General features: G+C 37.9%; 1 protein-coding gene across 1 annotated transcript in view; it reads left to right on the forward strand.

The window, feature by feature from the left end:
- The first annotated feature begins 7,913 nt into the window (after window positions 1-7,913).
- Window positions 7,914-26,189, forward strand: part of DNAH5 (dynein axonemal heavy chain 5) — a 122,049-nt gene continuing 103,773 nt past the window's right edge. Inside the window, exon 1 of the mRNA XM_071736666.1 lies at window positions 7,914-8,138. Coding sequence (XP_071592767.1) covers window positions 7,977-8,138 — 162 coding nt within the window. The 5' untranslated portion in view covers window positions 7,914-7,976. The remainder of the gene's footprint in view (window positions 8,139-26,189) is intronic.

Below are 26,189 nucleotides of genomic sequence, written 5' to 3' on the forward strand. Positions count from 1 at the left end.
CTGCAAAGCAATCACATGCAGACTCTTATATTCTTTACAATAGCCATTCCAGCTACCAGTTTTCCTCATTAAAAGGACCTCCACACTTCATCTACAGTACCGTTTGATTTCAAGGTTTTCTCTCATCTTTCTCACATGAACACCTTTCTACCAGTCCTCCAAGCTCTTCTCTGCTGCTCCCATTGCTGTACTCCATCTTCTTCCTCCACCTGTTGGTTCCTCCTTTTCAGAGAACCAGTGAGGAGAGACAAGACACTGTAATCCCACAGCACTTCTGATTCTCTAAATTATTAGGAATGCTCCATACTGTTACGATGTCAAATTTACTCATCAGAGCCCCCACCTCAAGCAAAGGGCATGGGAAAATCAGTCACCTGATCTCCTGTCTTGAAGACTGTAATATTTTTTTTCATTTGTTCCTTTTTAAAAAAGAGATCAGATTTAGAACTCTGGCAACAGGTTGGTTACCTTTCTCTTCTTTAAAACGTCTCATGAGTTATTTATCCTCCTGTAAGCCCAAACTTTTTTCATAAAAAAAGCACCCCTTCCTATTTCTGAGGTTGACCATAACACCTTCTATTTCCAGTCACCACTTCTTGCCCTTTTGGTCTCTGTCATAATTATAGTGTATTTTTAAATTTACTGTTTATACTGTCTATCTTGATGCAGTTGTAATTTTCCTCAGTATTTATTTTCCTCCTCTGAGAAATAAATGCATGTTAACTCTTGCTACCTGACAGTCATGCAGAAGGGAATATATTTTTATAATGTATATTAATATCCATACATACATATTGTTTAATAATACTCATCCATCTATATGTAACTTGTTTAAATCCAGGTAGAAAATAGAACACTTCCAAAGCTTACCCAGGCAAAAAAAAAATCATAAAATAATAACAGTACAGTTTGTGGTTCTTCCTGGACACTCAGATGTGATGCTAACAGACACAAAGTGCTCTCTAATTTTTTTCAGCTTTGTTATAATCATTATTGTGGTGGATAATCAGTCTCTGCAGGCCTGCTGTTTCCCCTTCCTGATTGATGGGGAAGCAAGTGAGACTGGTAAACTCCTGGAGCTGGTACAAGGATGTACAGGTCTGCATTGGGGTACATCTTCCTTAGTTTTACTTGAGAGATTGTCTTTTGGGAACTGTAATAACATGCTGTCTCATGTCAGCCTCACAAATCTGCCTAACAAGTAACAATCAAATATAAAGCAATTCCTCTCACAATCTAGTGTGACTAACACTGCCGAAGATGAAGATTTTTATCATAATTACATTGTGTTTGACAAAGTTTATTAGCATCATAGATATGGATAATTGCTATGTTCTTCTTCTGTGGAGATCTTGCTTATTTTGTGGTAGAAGGCAATATAAGGCTTAGTTTAACTACTGTGGAAGAGCAACAGAGATGCTCTGACCTTAGTGACACAAGTAGAGGTGGAGAAGTGGTTAGTATCACTATCATCATTACAAATAGCTGCATTTTATTCATTATCACAGTCATGAGTGTCAAGTTTGATTTTCTTTTTGCCTAACAAATTGACATTTGCTTTCAGTGTCAAAATCTGACCTCTCGAATTTATAATATACTTTTTTATTGTTGCAATAAGGGTACTGTATGAGTGCAAAATGTCATTGGTTTATAATCCATTATAATTAGTGAATCTAACATTGCTGAAGTTCCAAAGAATTTAAGATTGAGTTTCAGAAATATTCCTTTAAGTAAAGTCTCAAAACAGAATCACCTTTACAGACATGACAATTAAAAAATGATTTTTCTATTATTGAATATATTAGTATATTAGTGAATATATTAGAAACATTCGGAAAATGTATTTCTACCCACTAGGGATAGGCCTTTTTTCTAGCAAAAAAACCCCTCTGGATACATCTGCCAGGCAACCTAATAGCAAATAATTCAATTTAATACATTGTAAATGAATACTTGAATCAGACTGTTTTAAAAAATTAAAGTAGATTTCAGATTAGTCGTGATGATAGAAAATAGATTGAAATGTTGAACCTCTGCTAGCTAGGATTAGATGCATTCGAGTGTTTGGGATTATCTCCCCCTCTAGTGGCTGGTTTATGAAAAAATACAGAAACCGGGATTATCCAGATTTACTCTCATTTTTTCCAGAGGCTCAGGTAGAAGCAACCCAAGTGGGCTGCTCATTTTTACTATGTTGGATTCAAGTAAAAGGTAAACCAGACTAAGATTAAAAAGTATTGATTTTCTTCAAAGCTTGGCAGTGATTTGGAGATCACTGCCAAATTCATAAAACTATGAATTTTTGGGAAGTGTACAATTATGTATTTCTGTAGTCCCACTGTGTTTTTACGCTTTTTAAATTTGATATTGCTCAAAATTAATCTTCAGAGCTGTACAAAGCCATGGTAGGTGTTATGGATTTTATCCGTGCTGGATCACCAATTGTAAGTGCTGGAGGAATTGCTAGGGGAAGGTAAATGGATTGTGATGTTACCAAGTGAGGTAGTATCCATTAACATCTGATTTTTGTCTTATCATAAATGAAGTCTTATTCCCTGTCTATGATCAGCCCTTAAAAGCATTTGGATCAGCAAGACCCTGCTATTTTAATAAATAATTACACAAAAACCTTCTCAGAGATCAGTAGCAGTAAGAAAAGCAAATTACATGCTAGAAATTGTCAGGCTGGGAATAGAGAGCAAAGTGGAAAATGTAATTTGACTGCTGTACAAATTGGCTGCCCAAACCTTGACTGTCATGTGCCATTTTGGTTCTTTCATCTCAAAAAGATAGATAAAAACTAGGAGAGGGAAGAGAAGGACATCAGGGTGATAAAAGATCTGGTTTCTATAAGAGAAATAATTGAGCTGGCTGGAGAAGAGGTGTTTCTGCAGAGCAAGGTATAACTGAAGTCTAGAAAATTATGAGTGGCATGGAGAAAATGGATAGGGATAGAATGATCACGATGTTTTCCAAATACATGTATTGGGGCCATCAGATGAAGCTTGTGGGAGCCAGGTTCAAAACAAAAAATTGAAAATTATACTTTAAACAGCAGGTAGAAAAACCTGTGGATCCCTTTGCTGAACAATGCTGCAGATACAGAAAATTTGCATGGGGTTAGAGGAGAAAGACTTGGAACACAGCTCTATTGCCATTTCCTAACCAGACAAAACCTGGCCTTGTCCTGTAATTGTCCCAGGGAGGTGCTCAATGCCCAAAGCAACTGCCCCAGTTCCCCTGGATGTTCTGTTCCTGCCTGGGTGTGCAGTGGCCTTCCAGTCCCTGCCATCACCCACCTGGGAAGCCCCTGGTGCCCACCTCCAGGAAGGTGTCCTGGTGGTTCCATGACAAGAGGACAGAAAATTGCTTAACTGAAGATGGTCAGAGTATGGGATAGTATTTTGCATAAGTATCACTTAACTTTGCTCTCTTCTCTCTTCCAAGGTGTCTTGTGACTGCTTTTGGGAACAGAATATCAAGCCCTGGAGTCAATCTCAAAAATGATCTCCTGAAATTATTTAGACACGCATTGTATTGGTGTCTGTTTAGTGAAATGGATTTCTATTTTTTCTAAGTACCAGTGTTCTTTTTAAGAGTCTGAAATTCATAAGAAATTTTTGTACAAATCTCTTTAGACATGAGTTAAGTCATACCCTTGCTCTTTGTTGTTAGTGGAGCTGAAGGAGATGATGGTGGCAGTGACTGCCTGGCAGGTCCTGGAGGACTTAAGGATCTGACTAAACTGAGAGTCAGTATGGCTGAAGTGACTGCCAAAAGGAGCTGAAAGTTGCTGACCAAGCGACAGGCAGGCTTGGGTAAACAGTGTCAAGTAAATAACAGATGTGACTGCAGTCAAAAGTGACTGAAATGAATTGAAGGACTGAGGTAACTGGGGTAACTCAGGTATGATGGAGAATGAGGCTTTCTGAGATATTCTTGGACATGTGCACCTATGCAGCCCCCTACATACCAAATGTAAGTACTTATTACATTGATGAAAAAGAGTTACTTAATGGCATAGCTACCAGTCTGAAATTTTTGTGCCTTTGCCATGTTCAGCATGGATTTACAAAGGGCAAATTGTGTTTAACCAGCCTGACAGCTTGCTACAGTGGGATAACCAGCTTGGTGGATGAGGGAAGAGCAGTGGATGTTGTTTATCTTGAGTTTACTGCAGATGTTATAGTCTAACTAATAAAACTGCCTCCCATTAAGTTCCTCACAGACAAACTGATAAAATGTGGTGAGATAAACAGAAAGTGAGATGGGTAGAAAACTAGTAGAACTGCAGGACTTTGAAGGGTTGTGGTGAGCAGCCAGGGTGGAGGCCAGATACAAGTAGTGTACACCAGGGTATAGCACTGGTCAAATACTGTTTAACATACTTTTTAATGGTGTGGATGATGGGATGTAGTGCACCCCCAGTGAATGGGCAGATGACACAAAACTGTGTCACAAAACTCAGTCAGATGAAACAAAACTCAGTCAGAGGGACCTTGACAGGCTGGAGATATGGCCCAACAAGAATATCCTGAAATTCAAGAGAAGTAGTTATCAAGTTCTGCACCTGGACTATGCATGTGGGGTAACCCCCCAGAGAAGACCAACTGTATTCCAAGATGCATTAGGAAGAGCGTTACCAACAAGTTGATGGAGGTGATCCTCCCCCTCTACTCACCCCTGTGTTGTCCCTTTCTCAAGTGCTGTGTCTGTTTAAATATAAGAGACACACAGACATCGTGGAGCAAGTACAGCAAGGGCCACAAAGATGATGAAGGAATTGGAGCATATGTCCTGCAAGCAGAGGGTGAGAGAGCTGGGACTGTTCGGCCTGGGTAAGAGAAGGCTCAGAGGGATCCTGTCAGTCCCCTGAAGGAAATGTGTAAAGAAGAAGAAGACAGGATTTTTTTCAGTGGTGTACCTGACAATGGGAACAGAGGCAATGGGAACAATCTGAAGCACATAATTCCACTCAACCATAGCAAAAAAATGCTTCTCTGTTAGAGTGGCACCTTCAGTATCCTGATATTAAATTTCCAATTAAAATCTCAGGGAGGAGATTCGTTGTCTTGAAAGTTAAAAAATAATCATGTGGAAAGTATTAGTGCTAATGATAAACACAAAGTATTGGGATATTTATAATAAACAACCTGTGGAGGGGTAAAGTCAGGAAGAGTCATGCAGAACTGAGCAAAAGATGGAGTAAGCAAATAGTGGGAAGCCTAGGAAAGTCTAGAAAGTTTAGTACCTTTTTTTTTTTTTTTTTTTTTTTTAATAAAATGCTACTTATGATAGTACTGGAACAAAAATTAAAAATAAGAGTAAATCATCAGATTAAAGAAATAGTGTGAAATATTTACATTACTTAGAGCTATTCAGGACATGAGGAAATTAAATATACCCTTGAATACTGAGCACAATCTCTGAAACAAGACCATTTTTTTTTGAAAACTACTTAATGATGGACAGAATCTTAGAGTGTTAAAGAATATCAAACACATCACCTTTCTTTAAAAATGAGAGAAGAATAATTCATTATATTATGAGAACAAATTATGCTGTAGTTTTCTAATAGTTCAGGGGACAAGGATTGAAAAGAAAATGTAATACATGGATTTTCAAAAGAGTAATTTAGGTCTCATCAATCCAATTACCTTCTTTAATAGTTTAGTGGGAACTAATACCTCCAGCACACCCTTAACTGTTAGAAAAGTTTCTGACACAACTCTTGTAATTACTATTTTTTTCCATTTATGACTTTTATTAGAAACAAGACAGATACGCTCCAGTGTAAATTACTGTGATGGAGGTCAGAAATGATTAAAATGAGTGGGCTCAAGGCAAGGTGTAAATTATTGTCAGAGAAACTCTGTGAAGCTCTGTAAAGCAGCCTGACTTTCCAGGTCACTATTCATAAGAGAAGTGAGAATTTTTATTCATAAAGTATCAGGTTGAAAGAGCTGATCCAGATGTGGATCAGAAGATGGGGAGTAAAACTGAAACTAGTTTTCATTAAAGAAGCAGACCATGAAAGAGAAGCTCAGAAAGCAAAACCTAATTAACAAGTATAAAAGAGAATAAATACCAATAACCAAAAGTGTATCAGAAAATGGTATGTGAGATCATGTGGATGTCAAAGTGAATACTGAAACAAAGCGAAGTAAAAAGGATAAATGTTGTCTGCTAGCATTTAAAAAGCTTATATTCAAACCATCAGAGGCTTTCCTTACAGCTCTGTAGCTTTTAATGCCCCTGGGAAGGTTTTATGTTGAGTTTTGCATGCCACATTTTGGCAAGAGTACCAATAAATTGGAAAATTATAAAGAACAGAACCTATGAATTCCAAGGAAATGATGAAATAGCTAGCTTTTAGTGGAAACAATTAACTTTTTCTTAGGCAAAATACTGAGGGATAAAACTTTTCCCTCGGTGAAAGAAGTGAGCAATTGGTGGTAATGGCTCAGCTGCTTACTGGGTTTAACCCAAAACAAGCAATTTAAAATTGTGACTACAAAGAGAATTTTTTCACTGAAGGATAGATGACAAAAAGTGCACTTTGAAGTGATAATTGATATTAGTAAAAAACTGAAGAAATGGATAAATGAGAACTGGACCATGCTCCCTGGAAATGTTTGTACTGTGTGTCCCCTAGAGATTTTTAAGAGTAGGTAGAAAAATCCTGTCAGGGAAAGTTTAGGAACTGTTAGGCTGAGACATCGGGTTTCTGCAGCTCATTTGTGGTCCTGTGAATACACGTTTCCATAAAAGACTGGCAGGAGGTTCCCTGGTCCTGAGGTCAAATTACATCAAAGGGAGCAGGAACGAAACACATTCCAAGGTGAAATACCAACCTCAAGCCTGGGCATTTGGTTTCTTACAAACTTCTGAAAGAATTTTAGATTTTCTACTCCTGAGTTATATGTGCTTTAGACCTAGTACTTAGCTTTCACATTCCCATGGAAACGTTGATGTAGATTCTGGATGGAAAAAAAGCTGCTGATGTCCCAGTGCCAGGTCGCACATATTTAGTTTGTTCTTTATATATATTTAATCTTGGATAGCTTTCAGTACTTTTGTGTGGGCCTTGTAACCACCTCCTATATTCCTATTACTATACTAATTTCTTTCTTCTATCAGAAGTTAAAGAATATTCCTTGGGTACAGATTTGTTTATGAACATATATGAAATTGGATTTATACATAAATGATCAGGACGCCTAACAGAGTGTCAGCAAGATCTTTGTATTTTCACTATCCTGTTCTGAGAGTAAGGGCTGCTGGAAACCTGATATCAAAGCAATTGTCTGGTCATTTAAAAGAGAAGCCCTCACTGTTACCTAATTAAGAGCAAGTCCTATTACATGCAACTGTAGCCTCCAGGTGTATTAAATGTCATTGATCTTCTCTCATGCACTTATAAGAGCAGAGTTTAAAACTTTTAGCTCTCCTGCTTCATCTGTTAAGTGTGAGGGCTGCATAAATACATGCTTTTGGGAGCTGCTGAAATGTTAGATTCTTTTGCTGTGTTCTGCATACTAAGGCTGCACCGGACACGGGTGTCCAGGTTATAGTACAATAACATTTTCCAGCTTTCTCTCCCTAAAAAACGTAGGCTGGCCGCTGCGGGAATCTAGAGAAAAAGCACCAGAAGCTGTCTGCCCTACAACATCGGCCAGCACTGGGACTTCCAGTCCTCGGTACCGGCAATAGCTCCCACATCACTCCGCCGGGGCATTTTTCCTTACTTAAAACTCCGCTGCGGCAGTGCCCAAGGCTTTGCACAAGATGTCCCCAAGGCTCTGCACAGCCGCGGGGCGGGGGGATTTTGCAGCCCGTTTGCCCGACCCCATCGGCAGCCGCTTTCGTTGGCAGACGGGACTGACCTCGGGCTGGAAAGGGAAGTGAAAAAAAAAACCTAAAACCAACCCCCCGGTGGCGGGGGGAGTCCCTCGCCATGGCAACGCCACCCAGCGATGGAGGCAGCGGCGGGGCAGCCGCAGGGCCCGGCCGCTCCTGCTTGTCCCGCGGCCCAAATCCCCGCCAAGGTGCAGCCCCCCGCCCGGTCGGACCGCCGCCGGCATGACGGACCGGGTCAGCGCCTCCTGGGCCCTCCGCAGAGCGGCGAGGACGAGCAGGTGCGGCGGGGGCAGAGGGGGGAGGTCGCGCAGTGGCGACGGCAGAGAAACAAATAAACGCACCAAAAAAAAAAAAAAAAAAAAAAAAAAAAAAAAAAAAAATTAGGAAAAAAAAAAAAAAATCGACTGTGGAATGGAAGGCGGCCGAGGGTCCCGGGACAGGGCGCATCGCCGCCGGCTCCTCCTGGAGCCTCTCCGGAGGGTCAGCCCGGGTCTGCACTGCCCTTCCCCCGGCCCGCCCGGCAGAGAGCCTAGGAGAGGCGGCGACGGAGACCTAGGGGGTTCAGGGGAGGTTGTATGGATGGAAATAAACGTAAAATGAAGTTTGAGAGTGGCTCTTTTTTTTTTTTTTTTTTTTTTTTTTTTTTTTTTTTTTTTTTTTTTTAATTATTTCCGTTGGATTTTGCGGGTCACTGCATCCCGCACGATCTGCCTTCGGCACGTACGTGCTCTTTCCGTATGGCAGAACTGTTGCTGAGTAGGGCTTGGTTTTCCTGAGATGCTTACGTGCTTTGTTAAAAGAAGATAACCGAGGGTCATTTCCTCTGTTGCCTCTTTTGGCAAGGTGTTTTATTTGTGATGAATTTGACAAACTTTTGTTTATAAACAAAACACCTGTTGTATTTTTAAAAAAGCTTCTCTTTCCATTGTTAGCTACTTGTCGTTTGACAGGACTTCACGTAGGAAAACACTTAGAAGTCTTCTTTCAGTAGTTCTCACAGTAACAGTACCAGAGGATGCTCTAGAGACCTACTGTAAAAGAGGAGGAACAATATCATGTTCACTGACAAATCCTCTTCTCTGCCTCACAGTGGAAATCTATTGCTTTCAGCTCTTCTCTGATTTTATTAACAATTTTGCTGAGTAGAAACATAATTAATTATAAAACTTTTTCAAGAGTTGATGTAGAATGAAACTTCCTTTTTGTAGACTATTTGTTTTCCCTTTTTTTTTTTTTTCTGAGTCCTCAATCTGTATAAAAGCAAGAAGGTTTGCAGTATGGTCTTTTACTGTTAATGGAAGGTAACTTGATTACCTTCTTATGGAAGTGTTGTCTAGTTAATAAATCCCAGGGATGGTTGGACCATAATGTTAATGGTGCATCTCTTAATTTTTGCAGTAGTTTCCAGGACACATTCCAAACCTATTCAGGCTGTTATTTCTGTACAAATACAAATGATAGACATGGAGTTATTGTGCCTGTTTCCTTTAAGAGTAGCTTCTTTATCAGCAGGCCTGTCCTACTAAAATCTAAAACTGCCAGTTCAAGAGAATTGACTCAGTGCTGTGGTAACATCTAGAATATAGGAACATAGAATAAGAAGACATTATATTTTCTGAATTAATGTTATTGTAAGCCAAATTATTATTTAATTAGTTGGTATGTGGAGCTAAGGATAAAATGAAGCCAGTATTTCTTTATTAACATTCATTTAAATTTTGATCATAGCATTATTCAGTTGAGAATTCGACTGGGTTTTTTTCTGTTTTTAAATTTTGTTTGTTTATTTTTGTTTGGGTTTTTTTTGGTTTTTTTAACTGTGTAGTTTGATTATATTTATCATTTAGCACCATCATGGCCAGGAAACTTTTGCACTTGTGCAGCTAGGGAATTAAGTCCATATTATTAAATATGTGTGTTATTTTGTCTCTTTTCAAGAATGGGGCTTGATTATTTAACTTTGCAATGACCAAAAATATCCTCCTATGGTTTACCTGACCATATTTTGCAGTGAATGGTGTGGGGGGAGATTGAGATGAAGGAGAATTTTTTTCCACACTTGAGCTTAACCACTGAGGACAAGAAAGCAGCCATGATACTCTTGTGCAGGGTGACCTGCCTCTACAGGAGATTTTGTTAAACAGGCCAACATAATAATAGTAAACCTTTTAACTTCTACCTTAAATTTTGGTATATTTGGACACAGTAGCCCATGTGGAAAGAGAGGTTCTATTTTCAATGGTTTCAACGGTGGATGTATAGTGTATTTGTAAAATAATAATGGGAGAATGGCTCTCTGATGTTGGCACTTTCCCAGGAAAACAAACTTAGGACAGTAAGAATTGCTCAATAAACAAGTGTAAACAGAGAAAAGCATTTGATGTGTTAGTGAAAATAAGAGAAGACCATGGCAACTCTTACAATAACTTCATTGAAAGAAATAAAATTCTCTCCTCTCTAGTAAAGGGTAAAATTTCACCCCAAGTTTGTATTCCATAATTTTAGTATTGTCCTGATAGGAAATGATCCTTAAACCTTTTTAGTATTTTTGTTCTGAAACAAGCAAAATACAGAAAAAGGCCATGGAGTTAGCTTTTGCCAGAGGTAGATTCCTGTGAGTCCCTGAATTAATGTATAGCAGTTACAACCCAGCAAGTCATTGCTAAGAAAAATCACACATTCAGCAATGTGCATCAAAATGAACAGGGGTAGAAAGCTGCATAATATGTCTCTTTTTGAGCAAGCATTCAAAGATGCAAGGAGGGATGGTTGCATGTGTGGGAACTGGTAAGAAGTGGATGAAAAGATAGAACTGCTGCTTTAATGAATAATGAAGCGAGAGAATTTTTCTGACTTTTATGTTTGCATTTGTTTAAGCAATGTTTGAGTATCTTGGACCAGATTAAAAAGTACACACTTTCTAGCAGTTACTGTTAGAAACAGTCCTGTTCCTGTCAGTAACACAGTTAATGAGTATCAAAGCACGCAGCAGATGGTGTGAGACAGCTGTTGCTTTAGTATGAGATGGCTGAAGTAATCTTAACAATGGATAATGATAGCCAACCTGCTGGAAGAGGGGAAAAGCTGCATTTTGTTTACATCACAGGATGATAAAAAGGATACTACAAGAAATTCAAGGAATATGCAGGGAGAGGAACCGGTGGAGTAGCATGAGAACTGTAGGTAGATTTCTTTAGTTTTCTAACAGGCACTTTTAAACAAAAAAGGGAAAAAAGCAGAAAAAGAGGGAAAAATTCTGTCTTGTTGCAATATTGTGACAGTTGAGCAATGTATCAATACAGATTGTATTTGCCTAATATGTTTGGTCAAAGCACGACATCAAATGTTTAGATGAGAAAGAAGGATTTTTCTTAGCAAAAATTGGGCTGTGACTTCATTTTTAAAAGAGTGTCAAAGATACCAGTTTTCAGTAGAAAAATAATATATTTGAAAATACTTAATAGACACAGGACATATTTCCTAAGAACTGTGACTGCTAATCAAGGGCTGCATCATCATTACAATTAATTTTCAGAAGATTTACTGATAGGGATGACTTCTAATGCTTAATCTACATTGGACAGTTGGCACATCTAGAATGATAGACTTCATGATAAACAACAATCATGTACCACAGAGCTAAAAAGAGGTTTAATAAAGGTGACAGCTACAAAGCATCCTGCATCTTGTCCAGCCTCCTGGATGAGCTGGTGATCCAAGGAGGCAGAAATTTAATGGCTCCAGCTGCCCAGCAGCAGTTCCAGCTTTCCACTGAGTGCATGCAGGCGGTAGCAGTGATGTTGTTTCCAAAAAGGTCTTAGTTATTGCCAAGGAGTAAATTCCTCTCTGACACAGTCAAAAGGCATGCTGTCCACAACCTTCCTGGCCAGTGTGTTCCAGTGCTTTGTTATGCTCATAGTAAGGAACTTCCTATATTCCATTTTGTGCCCGTAACACAGCAAAAGTAAAGAACCATCCTATTTTTAGTATAGAAACTATGTTTTATTTAGTAGATAATAGTAGGTGGAGTATGCAAGCTACAACTGTTAAGGGATAATGAGAGCGTAACTGGATGTGTGATCAAGTTGCAGAATTTGGAGGCAGTAGGATGTAGTTTCTGTTTAATCACCTTTTGAAACCTAAAATTCACTATACTAAAGCCATTTTAAACTTACAATGTAAATAACAATATTTGGCACGTTTAGGACAGTATAATAGAAAATGTGGAAATCAAGATTTCTGATATATTTCTAAAGATCAATAGTTTGAAGAAAAAAACCAAACCCAAGCAAGTCCCTTTCTTTCTGCTCTGATTTGGTTTATGTTTTCAAAGTTTTTGACCCATTCAAAAAGAAGGCTCTTATACGTGGTGAATTGTTTATTAATATGACTTATGTTGAGAAGCACAGAACTCTGCTGTATGAAATAATTACATTTACTCCTATTTTAATTTTCAACAAAGTTTCAGAGTGTTGCACAAAGGATTTGTAAGGATTTATTAGCTGACTTGTAGCTGATGGCATATATTAACTGTAATGGTGAAAGATACTTTCTTGAGGGGGAACTAAACAATGATAGAGGGATGGGGTGAAAGGAGGAGAGGGAGCTCTTCCCAGAGTGGTCTGATAAGCAAAGCTGGGATGTGTCACAGCTGAGCACCCTCTTGGGCTTGTCTTTCTCTGCTTCCAATATAGCAATGTGGCAATGATAAACACGGGGAGGCCGATGATATTTTTCTGCCCTGTCCTTTCCTTGAGACCTGTTTGAAATCCCAATTTGTTGTTAGAATTGATTGGAGTATGCTAATCAAATGCAAATGTTGCACATTGGTCGTTAAATCTCTGTGTACATACACAATGTAAATTAAAATCTTCAAAGACAACAGGCAAAACAAGAAAGAGATGATCCTTGTGCCAGCAGGAGTGGCTTCCCACGAGAAGCACCATAATAGCACTGCTGGGGTTTTCAGGTGCAGGCCAGGGGAATACCAGCCCAGGAACAGCAGCTATGGAATAGCAAAGGAAAAAAAGAAAAACCTGCCACAGAGGATCTGGAAAACACCTTCCCAGCAGCTTTGGTGGGAGGTCACAGGGCTGCTAGCAGCAGGCGTTTAGCATTAGCGAGGTGAATGCACCTGGAGGTACCCTGCAGCAAGATGTTTTAAGATTTCTTAGAATTTAAAAGCTGAAGTTTAAACCTTCTGAAATACATCAAGGGATTGTTGCAGCCTCAAGAAAAAGGTGAGCTTCATTTTTAGACATGGCAGGGTTATTGTGTGTCTTTCTCAGATGATACCGACTTGCCTCTGGACAATTATTTAATTGTGGTGGAGGGCGAATTCCTTCTAAAAGCTGAGAAGCTGAGGTTTCATGAGTTGTTGATTTAGCTGTCTGCAGACAATGCAGTAACTTGAGGGAAAAGCTTTTTGAGTCTTATCTTGTTTTGTCAGGGGCACTGTTACAGGAGTATTCAGTTAAGAGAATCCTTTTGAAATTTGAGGAAAATATGAATAATGGGGGTTTAATGTAAATTCCACCCACCCCAGCCCTGAATTGGTGCGTAGCAGTCTTACTCAGAAAAAGGCACTGAAAGCACTAAGTAAAAGAGGAATCTTGATACAATGAGATGTTAGGGAACAGACTCCAAAGGTTCAGTAGAAGTAGTTATTTAAATCTTGGGTTAATCAATAACTAAATAAACCTCTGAAGACTTAGAACAACAAGAGCCTTCTTCAAAGATGACTGCTTTCAGAAAGAACCAAACCCAAAAATTTTACCAAGCAGAGAAGAGGAAAAATGAATTACAGTGCAGAAAATAAATATCAATATATTGCTCCTGACTATCTTTTATTTGTCCAGGGTATAAAAGCAGAGACTAATACCTTGGTTGGTAAGCTTTGTTTTTCATGCCAAAGCTGCTACTTCTAAAACTTGCCAAGAAGGTGTTTTTTTTTCTTATTAGCTGCAGAACCGTATAGCTTAGATTAAATATATTTAGTTGCTGCAGTTCTGTTTAGCTGAATTTTTATCAAACTTGAACTGTAAGGAAATGAATAAATAAAGTTAAACGGAACCTTGTTTGGTGCTAAGTAACTCCAAATCCAGACTCAAAAGTTAGTAAAACTTTAATAAAGTCTCCTTGGAAGTAAACCTTAATTAATAAGGTCATAACGTTAATTGAAACCAAACCAAAACACTTTCCCCATAACTTTCTGCATTTTGAAATGTATGTATTATTAATTATTGTATATATAATTATTACATTATTAATTAATGTATGTATAATTAATTTTCTTTGGTTTACATGTTTTAGTAAATTATGGCAAAGGAGAGAAAACAAGGAAGACATTTTATTTGGAATGTTTTCAAACTAAAGACTTCTTATATGAGTAGTTGAACACATAGCTCTTTGTAAGTTCATGTTTGGGGTTTTTTTTTGCTTGTTTGTTTGTTTTTTGCCAGTGCATATAGCTGTCTTCAAAGGTTGATTGGTAGGTCCATCTCTAACTCAGATTAATGGGAACAGTCCACAGGGCAGCTGGAAGTTTAAGTGACTTTCAAGGTGACTGGAAAAAAACACCAAGCTCTGTGTAGCTTCTGGACTGTTCTAACGCATGTGTTGCTTATAATGGAGTGACAGAGTACAACCTTTTTCTTCAAATCTGTAAAGGTATAGATGTGACAGGTGACTGTGTCCTGGTTGCTCTATGGTCCAATTTACCCAATGTAAGTACAGCATTGTCTCAGCTGCATAATTAGCATCTGTATCTGCAGCATGAGGTATGATTTTCTTGTCACCCATGGGTCAGATGAGACACTTTTGTGAGCACAGTGCAGCTGTGAGTAGAGTTTATAAAAAGCTTTAGAACAATTTAGTTCAGCTGTGTCTGAACAACCGTAATAGTTGTTGATTGCAGTACAAACGTACTGCTAACATGCAGAGTGAAAAAGCTTGAATTCAGCACAAGTAATCAAAAACTTCATAATGATAATACTGCTTATTAAAAGGGACATACAGTTCCATCACTGAACTGTTTTAATTACTTCTGTGTGCATTCCACTATGTTTCTACTGCTGGCAGCCGTGCCCAAGGGAGATTTGGGCCATCAGGCAACTTAGAGGGCCTGAATCAAATGGCCTTATCTGGTTGCTATTGACAGACAGACAAAAAAGTGAACTTTTAATTGACAGAGCTTTTTGTTAGTTGTTCCATGGAAAACAGGTCTCCAAACAGACATTTTGTTATTAACACTTGGACACCCAGAAACAGCTCAGCTAGGTACAACTAAGCTTTTATTTATTGATTTACTTACTGTCTTATATGGTTTGCATACTAGCAAAGCATCAGGCATGTATCTTCAAGGGTTACCTGAATTCCCTTTCAGGTAAAAAAAGGAGTAGAAAGCAGTTAATACATGTAAAAATATTTATTGCCACATAAAGAGATAAATGACACAGGTGGTGAGTTGTTCAGCTTGCAATCTTGATCAGGCAACTCTGCCAATTACCGATGTAGCCTATCAAGACATAGAGGAAACTATCTCCCAAATTTAAGGGCAACAATCTGGAAATAAAGTCTGTTTACTGTGGGTATATTGCTTATCTATATGAGAACATTTTTGATTGTTCATGTTAGTGTGGCCCAGGCACAGCCTATTGGAAACTTCCAGGCATGAAGCAGACAGAATAGAAAACATTGCTTGGCTTAGCACTGCGTGGTATACAGATAATGATCACTTTTTAACCACAAAAATCATAGTAATTTGTGCTTTTTTCTTGAAGCTAAATCCTTCATTTAATGTACTGAAAATCTGCAGATGGCAGAAAGGAAATGTTTCATGGCTTTCTAGAAAATAAACAGCAACATCCTCTATTAGCTTTGACTTGCTGACCCTAGCGGTTTAAGACAAAGCAATCTTTGGCAAGACAGTATTACAATTTTTGCTGTTGATCTGAGTAAGAAGTTGAAGCTTTAGTCCTAAGATGGGTAAGGATGTACTTACAGCCTTTGTGATGATATACTGGGTTTTCTGCAGGATAACATGCATGTCATAAAGTGAGATGGTAAATTCTTTTAGAGAAAAGATGATCAATGCCCCTACAGGAGATTCCTGCAGAAAGAAAGTATGCTCAGAATGTATTAGGAAGAGATTCAGCTGCTGTATAATGTAGCAAATTGATACAGTAATTCTCATCATAAATTTTGGCATCATGAAGCAGATTGTATAGCATGTATCACAGTATAGATTACAGATAGGTTCATGGAGTGTTGATTTTTTCTTCTTACTGCTGAACTATTGACACAATAGTTGAAATAAACCTCATTTTCATAACTGTCTTGAGCAGGAGTCCTCAAGGATTACAAAGTAGTTGCATACCTCTAAATGTTAATGTAAAGATTAAGGCAACTGTACTGAGATCACTTGATGAACACAAGAATCCAGTGTTTGGGTTTAATATTTTTAATGTTATTTTCTTTAACATTTAATCAAGTTCTTTATCTCTGAAGGGTCATTTCCCTTATGCTTATCCTAAAAGCATTTGACAATGGATCTTTTTGAAAGCATTTGCAAATCCAGGTCATGAGGATGAATTTTCTTTACATGAAAGCTTATTAACCCTTTCAGTGAACCTCAGTGGTTCATGATGAGTGTTTCTTTCTTTCACAAACAGTTGTTGACTGCTCTTGGGAAATTAAACTATTTGAGCTTTCCCTTATTTCTGTTCTTACGTTGCTTGCATTTCACAGAATCACAGAATGTTAGGGGTCGGAAGAGACCTCAAAAGATCATTGAGTCCAATCACCCTGCCATGGCAAGATCACCTGGTGTAGGTCACAGTGTGTCCAGGAGGGTTTTCAATGTCTCCAGAGGAGACTCCACAGCCTCGCTGGGCAGCCGGTTCCAGTGCTCTGTCACCCTCACAGTGAAAAAGCTTTTCCTTATGTTTATGTGGAACATCCTATGCCTCAGCTTGTACCTTTTCCTGTCAGTTTAGACATAACTGAGAAGGGGGCTCCTGAGAACAGGCTCCAGCAGTACAGTAACTTTGCTTTCTTTGTATCCTCTGTCACCAGGGCACCCACCTCATTCATCGGTGGGCCTATATTGCCTCTAGTGTGAATTTTGTTGGCCATGTTTTTGAAGAAGCCCTTTCTCTTGTCCTTGGGCTCTCTTGCAAGGCTTAATTCCAAGGAGTTATTTCATCCTCTGACAACAGTTCTTATATTCCTTCTAAGTGGCCTCGTCAGTCTTCCTCATCAGTTGTTTCTCATTCAGCTCACCCTGAAAACTAGTTCTAGGTTTTTGGAAGATGTCTTCTTGCTTTTACTGTACTGTTTAGCTATGCTGGCTGGCTTATGCTCTTTTTCAAGCCTTTCTTGATAGATGCTGTGCAGTTACAGTGCATTTTGAGTAAGATGCTCTTAGTTTGCATGTTATCTGCAGAGATTTAATTCTTTGCTTCCTTTTACCTTCTTATTTTTAGTGGTTCCTCATTTTTAAGTAGCATTTGACTGCATGGCACTTTTATTGTTTTCAAACTTTTGTTGGTTGTATTTTTTAGTTTTGTTAGTGTTTTGTTAATGTTGTATTTTGTATTTTATTCTCACTAATGTTTTGAACATGATACTGTGCCCTTCTTGGGATGGAGATAGGAGTCACTTGCCCTCTTGCATGTTTTTTCTTGTTGTGATAAATCTTCTATGACTATTAATGATGTCAAAAAAAAATTATCAGCATCACAATCTGAGATGGTGTTTCTCCAGTGTACATGGAGACAGCTAGAACTTCTTGCTGACACTGTTCCTGCCACGGTCTCTCATCACTGTCACATGTCACAGTCAGTGCTTCCATCCTTATCAGACAGTCAGTAATATTATGCTTTAGCTTGTTTAGAACTGAAATTTCATTCCATTGGGCTTTGATTGGCTTGCTAAGATGTTTGAAAACCAAGCTCCTTTTCAGAGGTATGTTTCCCGTACAGTAACTAACTTGATGTAAGGTGCAGTGTAGCAATGACACCTCCCTTATACTGAGCTTCTATTTTTGTAGCAATATCTTTGTTCTAATATAGCATCCCAATTTCTCCAACTTGGTTTCTAGGACTTTTCATGCTTAGAAACAGGTGTGCACTTCAGTTGGGTTTTTTAATTTCCTTCCACCCTGCTCAGAGGGATGGTACCTGTTCCAGCCTTTTGCAAAAGTTTGCAGTGTGGAAGGTGGGTGGCAGTCTCTGCTCTACCACATGTTAGGGCTCCCTGTACTTCATACAAATGGATATGTATTCTGAGATGACAGGATCTTTAGGGCCAGATAGCTTTTCCTCAGTCCAGGTTTAAAAACACCATATTGATATTTTTGAAGAGTAGAAGTTTCCCTAGCTTGTTTCTTCCAAAACCATTGTCTTCACTTCGGGAGTGTCCCCAGATCCCAGTGAATCTGGACCTTGTTTCCCTCCTGGTCTTCAACTAAATAATTTATCACACTCTTTAGCATTGCTGTGGATATTGAGAACATTTGAGCAGCACTGGGGATGCTTGAAGAACCTGAGGCAGTGTTTTTTTGCTTTTGATCCTTATTCCAGCTGAAGCTGGTGGGCTCATGTACACAGAATTGGTACTGGTAAAGGGCTGAGAAGGTGTCAGATTGTCAAGTTCCTTAAAATGGAAAATGTGTTACTTGCACAGTTACTTGAACTGAAATTGTCTGTTCTCTTAATAGTTTCTCTTCATTTGGTGAGATCCACACATTCTATCTGTCTTGGTAAACAGAAGGCTGATTGTGTATGCCTACTGAATTTATTCAGTGCTTTATCTTCAAATTTTATTTTGATGGTGGATCAAATAGGCAAGCAGAGTCTGGAGAACAAATGTCTTGCCTTAAGCAGAACATGGAATTATACTAGAACTTCTTAGGTGGTAATTTTTAAGCATTTTTTTTTTTTTTTTTGCCATAAAAGGCCTGTTGGGCAGCAAGATTACATTATTATAGTTTAAAATCTATTACCTTATCAAGCCAGTAAGATGAAGAGATTTTTTTTTTCCAGCTATGATAGCCTTTTTGTTTGCTTGTTTACTTGTTTGAGCTGAAGTCAGACATTAAGTAGCTAACAAATTGTACACTCCCTAGATGTTTAAGACAAAAAGCCTATTTTGGAATAGCAAGCAACTCAAATTCCTGCTATTGCAGGAAATCATTAAATATGTTGGAGTTTTAGTTTTTCTCAACAGAGTAGTTAAAAATCCTAACCTTAATTGAAGGTGTGAACACTGAAAGCTTCAGTGTTATTTGATGTTGAAAGCAGCTCAATGTGAGAAAGTCCCACCCTAGAACTGGTTATTATTGCAGTTGCATGAGGAGACAGCAGAAGAGTAAGGTATGCTTCTCTTTAAGTTCCTCCACTTTTATTCAGTGTAGATTTTTATCTTTGATTTGTAAGTGATCATCTCCAATTTTAACTGCTGAATTTTCTGTAGACTGTATTGTGTTGTCTTGTGAAAAACAGCGTAAAAATAATGTACACTTTCAGCTTTTAACCACTAGATGGTAGCTAACTACTATCTGTAATTACCCATAGCAAAAGAAGCCTTGTGTCCAGAGCTGTGCAGTATAATACTAGAAATAAAAATCTTCTGACATTGTGAAATGAACTTTCATAATTCCTAAAGCAAAGTGACAAGTAATATTTTCATCTACAAAGCTTTTCTCTAGTGCAGTAGGTTGTGTGCTTCATGGTTTCACAGCCCTGCATGGTGGTGATTTACTCTAACTCTGATTTAATGTTCAGCACCTCACAAAACATAGTCAAGGCTATCCAGAGATAAATGACAGACTAAAACTATTCTGAGAATACTGAGTGACAATACAAGATTGCATATACTTCGTAATGTGTATGTTTCATTATTAAAATGAATGCAACTTCACCGTGGGTCTTACACTTCTGAAGCATCTAGGGAGGAAATGTACTCTTCAAATCACAGATCTGGTTGTGGTTCAGCAATAAAGAGTGACCATAACACACTATTCAAAGTGGATTTCAAGCAGACTCCTAAAGCAGTATTTTTTTGTCAGTTTCAGCAGTTATCAGCTATCCAAACTTCAGGCTGAGCATTATTTATTTATGTGGCTTGTAATGCAAAGAAGTGGTATAGGTGATAAAAGTCTTGCATATGGTTGCTGACCAACTTGCCCCTTAGCCTTCTGGGTTGTTGGTTTTATCAGTCGTGTGCTAAATGGCCTCTGCTGGAAGTCTGGCTCTTGACAACCCTGTCCTGACAATGGCAGTACTCTCTGGACCACTTCATTGCTTTCAGCTTCCCTTTTTAACACATAATGAGATAGAAGATCACAGGACTTTGCTTTCCATAAATGTAAAAAAAATCTTTCCATGACTTTAATCAAGATCATCATATTATCTAGTACTGCAAATGCAGTCTGTTTAAAGGTTATGAGTGAGACCTGACTGAGGATATATTACATTTGCACGAAGATGTGGTAATGAGAGCCAACATACACAACTCAGATGTAGGAGATTCTGGTTAGAGGGGAATGAACTCCATATTGGGTGGTCAAACACTGTTACAGTGTCTAAGAGCTTGTGGAATCTCAATTCTTTGGGATATTCAGAACAGAACTGCAAACACCACTGAGCAATATCTCCTAATGGGACTTGCTTTGAGCAGAAGGCTGGACTACACAGGTTTTTTTTGTGAGATAGTTGCTGTGGCCTAACATCCTTTTATGAACAAGTCCCATGATTCTCAAGGTATTCTTTGAGATATTTATTTAAGCTTCCTTTTTTCCTTGGGTTTTTTTTTTTTTTCTTTGTTAAAGAGCTTTTATTGATGCATGGTTAAGTTAAGCCTGTTGGGGTGAGTTTTTATATGTGAAATCACATACACACTGCAAAGAGAAAAATAATTTTTCAATGTTCTGCATAAATCCAGGAATTAATTCAATATGTAACATTTAATACTATGTGCAATTTTAAAAGAGAAGGCTGTAAAGGATTCAGAGAAAGATGTTTATTTTTACAGCAAATACAACTGGTTTTCAGTCTTTCTCCAACGGGTATACACAGTCACATTTGGCTATAGTCAGTGGGAAATTGTATGGAAAAATAAGATAATGTAGGTAAAATGGTTTTTACTTGTGATTTTTATCAACACTGAGGTTGTCAAGTGATTTTTTTTAAAATATGATTCACATAGCTATGAGAGGGAGCAGAAATATATAGGGGTATTCTAAGCCTGAAGTAGCTGTATAAATTCCTTGTTTTTCTTGTTGCTAATATTGGATCAGGAGTTGTTTTAATCAGCAGTTTCAATAGCACATCAGCTTAGATTCTGTCGTTGAACTGCGGAAAAGTAAGGCTATTTTAAGAGGAAAAAACTTAATGTTCCATGCTGAAGAAAAATTGCTGTATTAAGCAACCATTGTACAACTAAAAAAACCTGAGACTGAATGTGCTTGTATAAAAATATGAATAGAAAACTTAGTAATTTAGTAGTCTGTGTGTAAAGGTTATTTGAAAGCTGCTTGACTATCGTTGCTATATATTTAAACAGTCAACTGTGACAGGGAAACAAAGATGTCTGTTGACATAAGGATTACTTAAGAAGGCTAAACACAAATCAAATAAGCAGTTATAAAATTGACTTTTGCAAATGGTTAAGTTGCCCTTCAGCATGATGAATTGTATCGAGTGGTGTTTGCATATAAACAGTATCACCTTAACAACACTGTGGTTGGTAGCATTAGTTTTCAACTCCTGTAGGCAGTAAATTGTGCTGGTTAGAGACCTCTAGTTTCTAATGTAGTCCAATTCAGTTTCCAAGAAATTTAAATGCCTATTAGAGCTGAATTTTAAATACAGAACTAAGGTTTATAGTTGCCAGATATTTGGGTCCTTACTGTATTTTCTCTAGTTTTTTTTTTTTTTTTTTTTTTTTTTTGGTGTTCCTACAGATAAGTAATGAAACAAATAGGAACAAAAGTTTGGAGAAAGAGTACAAAAATGGTGATTCAAGAAGCTTACTGTGTGGTTTAAGGCTTATTTCTAAAAAACAGTATTTGATGCTTATATCAAATAGTGCAATGTTTAGAGCTGGAAGAAAGCAACTTTGGAAGCAGAGCATTGGCAGAGTTATAAAGGTAAGGAAACCAACTTTCGATTAGGTTGAGACTAGTAACTAATTTAAATAAAACTGTGAATTTTGGGGAGGGTGTAGAAAATTGTGTTTTTTAAAGTATGGTGAGCAGATGATGCTGATTTCCTAAAATATCCTAATTATATAAACATAAACTTTGCCTCTTAAAGCAGAGCATTGCATTTGGAAGACATACTTGTCATGAGGTAGTTTTTATTTGTGTAACCAGTCATATAAGTTAATTGTTAGGGTATCAACTTAGGTTCATTATTTGTTTTAAAAAGTAAATTTGCACAGGGAGATATTTATGCATTTGATTACTGGTACTTGTATCTTGTTCAGATTGTTGCAGTGGTCTGGCAATGGTATAATTTCATGAATTTTATGCCAGTAAGAGTATGGTGCTAGATCTGGCAATAAAACAGGAGTGAGCTCTGCACCAAGGAAAACTGAAGTTTAACTTCACTCTTCCCATACTTGTAAAATGGAAATAGAGTTATGAAGATGCTACGTAACATTAAGAAGCAATAATAAAACAGAGAAGTCCTTAAGACCCTTACACTAGTTTTAAAAGCTGTTTATTTATCAAATGTGTGAAAGCTCAAATTTATGTTTGAGATTTAAGAGCCAGTTAAGAGGGCTGCTCTGATTCTATAGGGTATGTGTTTTTTTAGAGGAGTGAATCAAAAGGTATGTGTCTGTTGAAAACTCAGGGTGCTTGGAAAGTGTAAAATGGTTTGCAGTTTAATTTTAAAGGAAAATCATGAGTGATTCTTATACAGTATAAAACATCTTAGCAAATTAAAGAAGAAACAGAGGGATGCCATTTTGGTTAACTATGCTTTGGATGCCAGTAAATTATCAATAGAGCCTTAATTTTGGAGTCTTTTATCATTGAACTTCCCAGTAAAGTTCAAGTATACTGCTCATCTAAAAGACTTTGATCCCTGTGTCTAAATTCAGTAATGCACAGGATTCTGACAACCAGATGAATAATTTTCTGGATAAACCATGTTGAGAAACAATTGTGTGCTATATGATATAGTCTTTCTTACCTTAGTTACCTTGTTACTAAAAGTGGAAAAAGAAACCAAAACCTAATGTGGCTGTGCTGCTGTTCCTTGAAGAACTGTACCATATGAAAGCTTAGACATTCTTTCCAGAAATCTGAGTGAGAAAGCATTTATCTCTTGTAAATACCCTTCCATCTGGATCCTCCTGCATCATGGGAAATTATGGGGAGGCTTTGATGTATGACTCTGACCAGAATTACTGCTGATACTTGCTGATACAGGGTTTGCATGCAAGTGTTACTCCATGGACCAGCAATTCCTGTCTTAATGCCATAAATAATCTGTAATGTGCTAGCAATCCTTCCATCTTCAGATCTTACTCTTTCAGTGTTCTAACAAAGGATGTTTATTTGAATTATGTAAACCTGCCTGGTTTTTGATTTTTTTTTATAGATGCTGTTTAGGGATATATGTTTCTGTAGTGAATCCTTCAGGATGTAAAATATATCAAAACTTGTAGGCCCTGACCACATTGATGGTAGTTTAAGTCAGTATCTTGAAGTCCAAAGACAGAATTTTGTAACAGATTACTGAATTCCTTCACTGGAGGTCTGGCTGATACAAAAGGAATACACTGAAATACACTCATATGCAAAAATTGGGAAGGAAACAAATCTGGTATAGAAATCTGCTTGTTCCTCTATGTTGTGGATGGAGCCAGAGATGCACTTCACTTGCAAAAGAGAAGCAGCAATGTACTTCATTGATATAAGGCAGTTAGTTAACAAAATTCAATAGTAATTTTGACAGTGGTTTAATGAGTTTCAATGGCAAGATAAATTTGATTATTTACTGTATAGAAGACAGGGTTAGACAAAACTGTCAGGGACACCCTCCCATTGAGTCATGGCATTCAGGAAGAACCCTCTTGCTTTCTAAACTCCTTCTCAGAGAGCAGTCTAGGTGCTGATGGGTCCAGTCCTAGTTCCAGGCTTGGTCAGTGGTTTGTGTCCAAAGGACTGTATATGTGCAATCAGTCATTTATATCACTCAACTAAGATTTCCAAGTTTTAGTACTCCCAATTCAATTACCAAGTATGTGACATGATAAGGATTCTCTCAGCCTTGAGGAGTGAACTTGAAAGGCATCCCTGGTCGAGGGGAGATCCTGGAGTGCAGCCTGTTGTCATTTCAGGAGAGCCCAAAGAAGGGCCCTGAGCTGTCAACTATTTATAGAGTCAGAAAATTGACTTTTATGGTCATATTTGCATTTCAGCAGGGCATCTGGATCACTGTTCCAGAAAGCTGCTGGCTACCATGGTAAAATCTACCCCACCAAGTCCAGTGGGGCTGGATGTAGCCATCACAAACCTGACTGGTGGTTATGGCTTAAAGGTGGCAGGGAGCACACTGCTGCACCCCATCTGACTTTGTCTTGTTTGTGTCTGGCCCCTAAAGATCAGGGTAGGAGGAAAGGAAGGGTGCAGTGGGGGAGGAGAGAGAAGGAAGAATGAGACGTAGAGGGCTCAACATTTTATTGCAATTCACTCTCTGAGATTCCTAAGTAAAGAATATCCTAAAAATTTATCCTTTAACTAGTATGCAGATGGAAACTTGGAAACTGATATTTTGATCAGTTCGCAGTCTAGATATTTAAATTAATGGTTTGTAATTGAAAGCACTGAAGTTGGGCTTCTTCTAAATTTTTTTGGACAACCTAACCCTAAAAGTGAGGCAGAAGTGTCTTCTGATGACTGCAGCAACTGAAAAGAGAGAGTTTTGGATTGGAGAACACTTAATTTGGAGAGAATTAGTTCTTATATGGTAGTTCATCAAAGTATGGAAGCATGACAGGCAGGTTGTGTTCTTAGATTGCATTGTGCTGAATCTCAGGAAAAACATGTATGCAGCTTGGATTAGTTAGAGAGATATCCAGCAGAGCACTGCTAAATGCCTTCCAGAAGTGACATGTGAAAAGAGCAAATGAAAATCATTATAGAACTGTAGCATTACCATCTAGTTAATTCCCTGTTTTCTCTAGGTACAGTTCATTAAAATTGTAAGTTAACTAGACTTTTAAAGTTTTGTGACATGATAATGAATGCTCTTGTTAGTGGGCTTAGACATCAAAAGTTGCCTAATGCTATGTGAACACATACACAATAGCTACTGTGTTTGTTACAGGGCTTGAGAGACTGCAATTAAAGAACTGGAAAGCATTACAGGAACTGAAACAGACATTAGGATGTGACTGCCCAGTTTGATAAGAAAGTGCTCATGATTTCAGTTTATATAAACAGTAACTTGTAGAAGAAATGGAGGCTATGACCATAAAAAGGACCATCTATAGGGAACTGTTACCAATAGAAGATGAATATCTTGTGTGTATTCTGGAGTTCTATGCTGGAAACACAGCAGAATAGAAAAATGTTCTCTCTGTAGTTTAAATAAAACAAAAAGAGCTTTTTGTTGGATTAGATAAAATCTAATTGGCAGAGTTTTATTTTTCTATGTTAAAGATGCTTTTATCAGGTGTGGTCAAATTACTGAAGCAACAGGTTTTGTTATCATCTGGTGAAGCTGATTCAGCCCAAACTGGTTGGTTTTGGGTGTCTAACTACACAGTCTAACTACAGGGAAAAGTTCTATCCTAATGTGAGAACATGTAGTAAAGGCCAGTCTTGTGATGACGTCTCACTTTTGGGAAAGAGGAGATCATGTTAGGGCATGGCAGGAGTAAAATTGCATAAAGTACATGTCCAAATTATCTGCTACTGCATTCTTCAGGCATAGCTGTGTAAAGAACAGGAATTGTACGTTTGTCTTTTACATGGAAAAACAATTTCTGTGCACTCAGCATTTATGAAGGCATGTTAGTAATTACAACTTTACCAAATATCTGAAAATTCCTTCGGGGAGTAGGAAAGATATTTACATAAGGGTATAAAGTATATTATGCAAGTCCTATTGGCTCTGCAGAAGCTTGTGGATAAATCACTTGTGCACATTTTATGGGGTTACTAGATTTTTCATAATCACTGGGGAAATAAAGATTGAATTTACCATCAATGAAACATAATTCTAAATTTCTTTTGAAAATGAAATGATATTAGATCTTGTAATCTGCAAGCACAATAATGCCCGTAACTATTCCAGAAGGCTATTTTG

Source organism: Heliangelus exortis, chromosome 2 (genome assembly GCF_036169615.1).
Source record: "Heliangelus exortis chromosome 2, bHelExo1.hap1, whole genome shotgun sequence".
NCBI lineage: Eukaryota > Metazoa > Chordata > Aves > Apodiformes > Trochilidae > Heliangelus > Heliangelus exortis.